Consider the following 9,112-nt stretch of genomic DNA (forward strand, 5'->3'; position numbering starts at 1 on the left):
AAACACTATTAACCTACAGTACATATATGGGTTCAATCTGCAGTCGCAGATACCTGCACTGAGAGCCCCATTGCCGGAAGAAAAAGAACCATACTCCTACCGGCACTGCTTGGATTTCAGGAATCTGTAAAGTGCCTGCGTAGGTTCAGTGTAGGTGCTCTGTGTATCGAAAGCGGCAGCTGTAAACACACCCTACATACTGACTGACAGGGTCGACAGATACTCAGAGGCAGTGAACGTCTGGTACAGGGGAGAGCATGATGTTGTTTATAGTGATAGATGAGGAAAAGGAGTAAAGTGTGATGGAGGAAAGATAAGTTCAGTTTTCTCAACAATGAGCTTTAAGAAGCAAAAGGAGAAGAAGGTGGATATGACTGATAGACACTTCAGAATTCTGAAAAGCAGAGTTGACATCTGGGCCAGAAAGGTCGGTCATCAGCGTATAGATGAAGGACAATGCCTGGACTATTCTGACTGCCTGATGGCTGATGTTGCAACTAGTTGATATTTAAAGCTGCATTTGCTGGAGCAACTGTATCAGAAGCATAAAGCTGTGATGAACTATGTAAAATAAAAAGTAATCAGTGGCAAAGCTTTGATATCATGCAGACATCCAAACTGGATAGATTGTTGAGAACCACTACTGGCAAATGTCGATTGTCATGTTTCACCTACTGAACCCTTCAAAGAGGTGATCAATAGTGATGAGCGAGTACTAAAATGCTCGGGAGCTCGAGGCTCGGGCCGAGCATCCCAAGATACTCGTGTACTCGGCCCGAGCACCGAGCCCAATGTTATCCTATGGGAGACCCGAGTATTTTTATGAAATGACCCCCGGCAGCATGTAGAAACCATAAAACTGTAAATTAAACAAAAAACGTATGTGTGTGTGTAAGCGTGCATATATATATACACGCGGAGTGGAGTGCGGGAGGGGCCGTAGCCGAGCGGGGAAGTGTCGGGCTAAAGGCACGGTCATGCTGTGAGGGCCGGCCAATCACTGCAATTCCACAAGTAACAGGGCTGTGGCATTGCAGTGGTCTGCCAGCCAATCCCTGCATAAGGGCTGGCTCTAAAAAGAGCGCCAACATGCAGGACCACGAGTACAGCACGAGTATCGTGAAATTACTCGGTCCCCGCCGAGTAGCCCGAGTACAGTGATACTCGTGCGAGTACCGAGTACTGACAAGCATACTCGCTCAACACTAGTGATCAACTATTTCTGTAGCAACAACTGAGGATTCAACAATCTCATCTCCCTCATATTTTTCCTGGGAAAAAAACCCCAGAATTTAAGAGCAAATGGAGGGTATATAACAACTTGTAAATTTTAATTGCCACCTTATAGCTGTTGGGGACCCTCAAGGTCCATATTAAATGCAGCTGGATGTGGTAAATGAGCCGTGAAATTGTAGCTGGATGTGGAGGGGCACTCTAACTAAACACAGACAATGAGTGAGCTGAGAGTGCGAAAGAAAATCTCTAAGATGATGCTTGCCATGTCAACCAACTGTTGCATTGGAGAAATGAAAGTGAACCAATAGGACATTCAGTTACGCTGACAAGCATAGCAAGCTGTATTCTGGAATGCTTGAGGAATAAAGCCTGCTCTACACCTTACAATTAGGCATACAATATCGTATGCGAGGTGACACGGCCCCATCGTATGTGCGGCACGTTCAATTTGTTGAATGTGTCGCACAAACGATTAATTGCCGTCACACGTACTTACCCTCCCATATGACCTCAATGTGGGCGGCTAAAATCCACTTCCTGGAGTGGGAGGGACGTTCAGCGTCCCAGCGACGTCACAATGCGGCCGGTCAATTGAAGTGTGAACATCCCGTCCACCTCCTTCCTTCCGTATTACCGGCGGGACGCAGGTAAGATCTGTTCATCGTTGCCGGGGTGTCACACACTGCGATGTGTGCTGCCTCGGGAACATTGAACAACCCGACGTGCAATTTTTAGCAAATGAACGACGTGTATGCAATCAACGGTTTTACATTCAATCGCATTTGCACGTAGCTTTCACACTATTGGGATGATTTGGTTGCAATGCTGTTGGATTAGCAGATTGGAATACTGGAAATAATTTGCTGTGCATATCTTCTGCAAGTGTGCAAAACATAACATTTGTCAAAATGATGAGGTGTGCCGGTTATTATAGATGAGTGAATTGATTCAATGCAAACTGACTTTGAGTCAAATTTCCTGAAAGCTCACGGTTCCAATAAATTTGAATGATCAGTGAGTCCATTTTGTACAAATCACTCAAAAAGTGTCATTAAACTTTTACACATTGTAAGATTGCATCCGTCAGTCAATTTCTGCATGGGCTTGACTAATATTCTTTGCAGCATTACAGGATTTCCCTATTTCCCCTCCCTCTTTTGTCCCTTCCTCCCTGCAGCTGAAATTTCTCTCTCGCCTACCTCATGTTCACTATAAAAAAGTGACATATTGATATAAAGCTGCATAACAGCTGCTGATTATCCTCAGCATCAAGAGGCCAGAACATTGCCTTTTTGGGGCTTTACATGCAACAACATCGCTAACGGGATGTCGTTGGGGTCACAGAATTCGTGACGCACATTCGGCCTCCTCAGCAACGTCGTTGCGTGTGAAATGCAGGAACGACCGTTATCGATCAAAAATATTCACCTAATCGTTGATTGTTGTCTGGTCGTTCTAATCCCAAATATCGTTGCTGTTGCAGGACGCAGATTGTTCGTCGTTCCTGCGGCAGCACACATAGCTATGTGTGACACCGCAGGAACGAGGAACAACATCGTACCTGCAGCCGCCGGCAATGAGGAAGGAAGGAGATGGGCAGCATATTCCGGCCGCTAATCTCCGCCCCTCTGCTTCTATTGGGCGGCCGCTTAGTGACTCCGCTGTGACGCCAAACAAACTTCCCACTTAGAAAGGAGGCAGTTCGCCGACAACAGCGACGTTGCTAGGCAGGTATGTATGTGTGATGGGGACTAACGATGTTGTGCTCCACGGGCAGCGATTTGCCCATGATGCACAACCGACGGGGGCGGGTGCTTTCACCAGCGAAATCGGTAGCAAAATCTCTGTGTGTAAAGTGGCCTTAAGTCTCACGTTTTTCACTTCAAAATTACTGTGATGAGTTAAACATAAAAAAGCATAAATTACTATAAAAATGGCACAATATAAATCATATAGTTTAATAAAAATTGGACAACCCTTGCTTTGGGCAGATTTTTTACTGCAAGCCAAATTTTTTGGTGTGCTTGATTTTCAAAAGATTTGATCAACTCTATTGCTTGTCATTTACCTATGGCTGTTACCAATGATTACATCAGAAATATGGTCTGTATGCCTAATTGTCCATTGAGCATCTTTCACATTTATTTGCTGCTACCAGTACGAAAGGCTGTCATTGGCCTTTAATGACCGACATCTACTTAATCTACTTACCTACCCCATATTTTTTTCTGCCTTGCAGTTTCCGACTCCAGGCTGCTCCCTGTGTTTTCTAGTTCTATACTGTTCTAATTATAACAGGTATGTTACTGCTGGCCCAACACTGCCAGACATATCCTTCCTTTAAGCGGGCTTTACACGCTATGATATATCTAACGAGATGTCGGCGGGGTCACGTCGTAAGTGACGCACATCCGGCATCGTTAGTGATATCGTAGCGTGTGACAGCTATAAACGAGCAGAAATACTCACCTTCTAATTCATCGTTGACACGTCGCTCATTTTCTAAAAATCGAACGTCCTGTTGTTCAATGTTCCCGAGGCAGCACACGTCACTCCGTGTGACACCCCGGGAACGATGAACTGCAGCTTACCTGCGGCCGCTGGCAATGTGGAAGGAAGGAAGTGGGCGGGATGTTTACGTCCCACTCATCTCCGCCCCTCCGCTTCTATTGGCCACCTGCCGTGTGACGTTGCGGAGACGCCGAACGTCCCTCCCCCTTCAGGAAGTGTATGTTCGCCGCCCACAGCAAGGTCGTTTGGAGGGTAAGTACGAGGGACTGGGGGTTACAGCCCGTGCCGCAAACAATGGGGGCAGGTACGATCACAAATGCGATCGCACGATTAATTGTAACATGTAAAGCAGGCTTTACTGGTTGTATTTTTATACAGTGCAGCTTTTTGGGATGCCAATGCGAATAGTCGAGCAAACGTCTTCTGCTCTTATACAGTTTGTTGTGTAGCCATACAACTCAGCTGCTGAGAAATGTACTATGTTGTAAAAAATGAACATGTAGTGCTCCCATGATATGGTACATTTTTTCACAACTAGCTGAAAAGTTATTGCTCCTTCTTTATGAAAACAACAAACATGCTCAATCTCCTTTATAGAAAAGAGATCATTTTTGTTTTGCTAGATACAAAGTCTTTTTAACATTAAAGGTCGCTTTACACACTGCGATATCGGTCCCGATATTGCTAGTTTGGGTACCCGCCCCCATCTGTTGTGCGACACGGGCAAGTCACTGGCCGTGCCGCACAACATCGCCCAGACCCGTCACACATACTTACCTGCCCGGCGACGTCGCAGTGACCGGCGAACCGCCTCCTTTCTATTGGGGCAGTCCGTGCGGTGTCACAGCGACGTCACTGAGCGGCTGCCCAATAGAAGCGGAGGGGCGGAGATGAGCGGGACATAACATCCCGCCCACCTCCTTCCTCTCGCATAGCGGCCGGGAGGCAGGTAAGGCGAGCTTCCTCATTCTTGCGGTGTCACATGGAGCGATGTTTGCTGCCGCAGGAACAAGGAACAATCTCGTTACTGCTGTAGTAACGATTTTTGAGAATGGACCCCCATGTCACCGATGAGCGATTTTGCACGTTTTTGCAACGATGCAAAATCGCTCATCGGTTTCACACGCAACGGCATCGCTAATGCGGCCGGATGTGCATCACCAATTCCGTGACCCCAACGAGTTCGCATTAGCGATGTTGTAGCGTGTAAAGCCCCCTTTAATCACTTTGAGAATAGCAAACCTAATGCAAATCCCAAAAAAGGATATTTTTCCCTTCCTTACTTTCTAAAAAGCACACCTGTTTTTCCTCCATAAATAAGGAAAAATAGCAACCAAAAGAGGAATAAATATCCTCCAAATATTAAGCATTACTTACAGTAAAGAAGGACAGCAGTTGTACATTGCTCAGGCCAAAAACTACTACTTCAGCAGGATGCAACTAAACTCCCACTAAGTGGAGGTATCACATGTGCAGGAGGAGCAAATCACACATACACTTCCAAAACTTGGAGGGGGCCATTGTTGGATGGTAAAACTGCACACTGATGGCTTGCATAGAGCGCTGTTCACACATGCAGATGCACAGTCAAAAACCTGCAGCCTATTAGGTGACACCCATACTATTAGATCAGGCGGGCTGCCAAGCCGTACTCAATCTGTGCATCATACAGGGATAGGAACGCTAACATGCAAGGCCTGACAGAAAGGGGCCTGGCTGCATCCTGTACTCCTGTACAAAAAAATGTTAGGTTTTAGTTGGTATTATGGCCACAATGCGAAAGTCTACAACCCTCGTCACGGGAACCTCATGCTTGTAGGTCCCTACACTATATATAAAAATAACAACAAAAAGAGGAATAAATATCCTCCTGCTATTTTTACACATAGCGTAGGGACCTACAAGCATGAGGTTCCCATGACGAGGGTTTCAGGCTTCCATATTGTGGCAATAATACCAACTAAAACCTCATATTTTTTTGTACAGGATACAGACAGGCCCCTTTCTGTTAGGCCTTGCATGTTAAAGTTCCTGTCCCTGTATGGTGCACAGATAGATTACAGCTTGGCAGCCCGCCTGATCTAATAGTATGGGCGTCGCCTAATAGGCTGCATCTGCATGTGTGAACAGGGCTCTATGCAAGCCATCAGTATGCAGTTTTTTCATCCAGCAATTGCCCACTCCATTTCTTGGAGGTGTGTGTGTGATTTGCTCCTCCTGCACCTGTGATGCCTCCACTTAGTGGGGGTTTTGCTGCATCCTGCTAGAGTACTAGTTTTTGGCCTGGGAGATATACAACTGCTGCTCTTCTTTGCTGTAAATAATCCTCCATAAATAAAGGTATAATTTTTAGATTGTTTTGTGAAAATGCTTATCCCATCTTCATTTAACAAAGTAAAAAACTCTTATCGTTATCCAAACAGGGAATATCTTTGTACCATGCCATGTAAAAACACATCATCTTCAATTAGGACCACCTGTGTATTAACACCAGAAAGATTTCCCCCTAAAAAGGGATAATTTTTCATCAATTTTTACAAATTAAGTAGGCAAAAAAATATAAGGGTGTGTGTTTTTAAATAATCTGTTGATTACCACACTTTACCGTCTGTTTACATCTAGCCAAATAGGCTGAAGTCACTTGGACATTAAAAAGGCTGAGTTTACCTTAATAATCTCAAGAGAGACATGGATACAAACCTATGAGACTTCAAAGAGTTCTACATTTCTTTTCTTAGGGGGGCTTTACACGTAACAACATCGCTGACGAGATGTCGTTGGGGTCACTGAATTCGTGATGCACATCTGGCCTCGTTAGCAACGTCGTTGCATGTGAAACTCAGGAAGTACTATTAACGATCTAAAATGCTCACCATATCGTTGATTGTTGACACGTTGTTCTAATCTCAAACATCGTTGCTGCTGCAGGTACGATGTTGTTCATCATTCCTGTGGCAGAACACATCGTTATGTGTGACACCGCAGGAACGAGGAACAACATTGTACCTGCGGCCGCCGGCAATGAGGAAGGAAGGAGGTGGGCGGCATGTCCCAGCCGCTCATCTCTGCCCCTCCACTTCTATTGGGCGGCCGCTTAGTGACGCTGCTGTGACACTGAATGACCCGCCCCCTTAAAAAGGAGGTGGTTCGCCGGCCACAGCGACGTCGCTAGACAGGTAAGTCCGCGTGACGGGTCCGAGCGATGTTGTGCACCATGGGCAGCTATTTGCCCGTGATGTACAACCGACGGGGACAGGTGCTTTCACCAGTGATATCGCTAGCGATGTCGCTGCATGTAAAGTAGCCTTTAGATTAGATGATTTGTGATATTCAGATTCACGACAAATTTATTCACTGTGAATCAAATTTTTAGACAACTTTGGCAAAGCCGGTGAATTAAAATTTCATATGATCTACTCAAATGTCCAGTGGTCACACCAATCATTGATATAGATTTAACCTTTGCTTGTTCACTTTTAATTTGGTCACTTGTTAAGCATAAACTAGTAATACTTCTATTACTGAAAGTATTCTTACTTTGCATCCTTCTTTCCACACCTATCTATACATTTGCAAGGTATTTACATATATATTTTACATACATCTATATATTATATTAATTGTACATTTATATTTTATTTATATTTTTACTATTTGTTTAGGATAAAATTAACACCCTTGATAAATGTTATTGGATTTGAGTCTTGGGGGAATTTCTTCCCCTGGTGGACGCAGCCCACTAATGACTTGTTGTCTTGCTGCCGGGTCCCTGTGGATACATGTGCAGTAACTGAATATCTAACATAAGTATATAAAGGATCATTATCTTATGAATTTACTTTTAATCTCTTTAGGTCCTGGATTAGCGCGTAGCATGAATACATTGAAAATACGGAGACATGACATTGCTATTTGTAAATATTGTTTATTTTACCTAAATGAGGAGAAGTATAGCATGAATGAAATGAGAGTCAGGAAGCAATGGAGCCTGATGTAGGTGACATTTATTACTCTTTCCAAAAGTATAATCTTAAATAACCAAGCACAAATCTTTATTTAATATTTATTTTGATTTTATTAATCAAATTACAAGTAAACTTGACTATATTTACTGAAACGGATTTTAACATTAATATTTTTATTATTGTTTATTTTATTTTTGATCAAAAACAGGTGACCAACCTGACTGTGGTGACCGAGTTCATCCTCCTGGGATTTCAGGGCGGCCGAACCTTCAGAATTGTGTTCTTCGTTCTTCTCCTTGTGACTTACTGTACAACGTTATTTGGAAACCTCTTGATCATTACACTGGTTTTCTATAATAAGAGCCTCCAGTCGCCCATGTACTTCTTCATCACACAACTATCTATGAATGACATTTTACTGATCACCGACATTGTACCAAACATGTTCTACATTCAAAGCAATAATAGGGGTGCCATTACTTTTGCTGGGTGTATTGCTCAGTTTTACTTCTTCAGCGCCTCCGAGACCTGTGAGTGTTTCCTCCTCACCATGATGTCTTATGACAGATATTTAGCCATCTGTAAACCTTTGCGGTACCCTTCTATAATGAACACGATCCATTACAGAACATTAGTAGCCATCACGTGGATATTCAGTTATGTGATTATATTGGTTGACACTATATCGACATCGCAGTTATCTTTCTGTAAATCAAACCTTATTGACCATTTCTTTTGTGACCTCGCTGCTTTGTTAGAAATTTCTTGCTCCGACCCTTACATTCTTCAATTAGAGGTGTCTATTCTTAGCGTTCCTATCATCCTCCTTCCATGTACGATAATCATAGTTTCCTATTCTTATATATTTTTTACCGTTCTTCACATTCAGTCTAATTCCGGTAGACACAAAGTCTACTCCACCTGCAGCTCGCACCTGATAGTGGTCTCCATATTTTATTGGTCGGCATTCAGTGTTTATGTTCTACCTATAAAAAATGAATCGATCAACATGGTTAAAATCCTATCACTTCTGTACACCGTGGGAACGCCGTTGACAAACCCCATTATATACAGTCTGAGGAACAGAGATATCAAAATGGCATTCTATAACCACATCAGAAGACATATCTGTACCTGAGTGTGTTGAGGTTTAGGATTTTGTGGTTTGATGATACAAAAGGTGACTTTATATGTAATGAGAGTTAGAGGTTATGTGTAGAGCTGCAGTTATTGGTAAGACAGCAAAGATTGACCTAAAAAATCAACACAAAATGACATCATATGATTGGACAAAATAAAGCATCTGGGAAAAAGTGTTATGTCCCCACCGGAGTCCGCTCCAGCGACTTCTGCTTCAATCACCAAGCAACACCGTATTCCTGCCGTGGATAGTGCTGGTG

General features: G+C 43.6%; 1 protein-coding gene across 1 annotated transcript; it reads left to right on the forward strand.

The window, feature by feature from the left end:
• The first annotated feature begins 334 nt into the window (after positions 1–334).
• On the forward strand, positions 335–8,850 carry LOC142302885 (olfactory receptor 1500-like). The gene is made up of 2 exons (XM_075343992.1): positions 335–427; positions 7,921–8,850. Exons 1-2 carry the CDS (start codon positions 335–337, stop codon positions 8,848–8,850), a joined length of 1,023 nt encoding a protein of 340 aa, XP_075200107.1.
• The last annotated feature ends 262 nt before the right edge of the window (positions 8,851–9,112 follow it).

This window comes from Anomaloglossus baeobatrachus, chromosome 4, assembly GCF_048569485.1.
Source record: "Anomaloglossus baeobatrachus isolate aAnoBae1 chromosome 4, aAnoBae1.hap1, whole genome shotgun sequence".
Classification (NCBI taxonomy): domain Eukaryota; kingdom Metazoa; phylum Chordata; class Amphibia; order Anura; family Aromobatidae; genus Anomaloglossus; species Anomaloglossus baeobatrachus.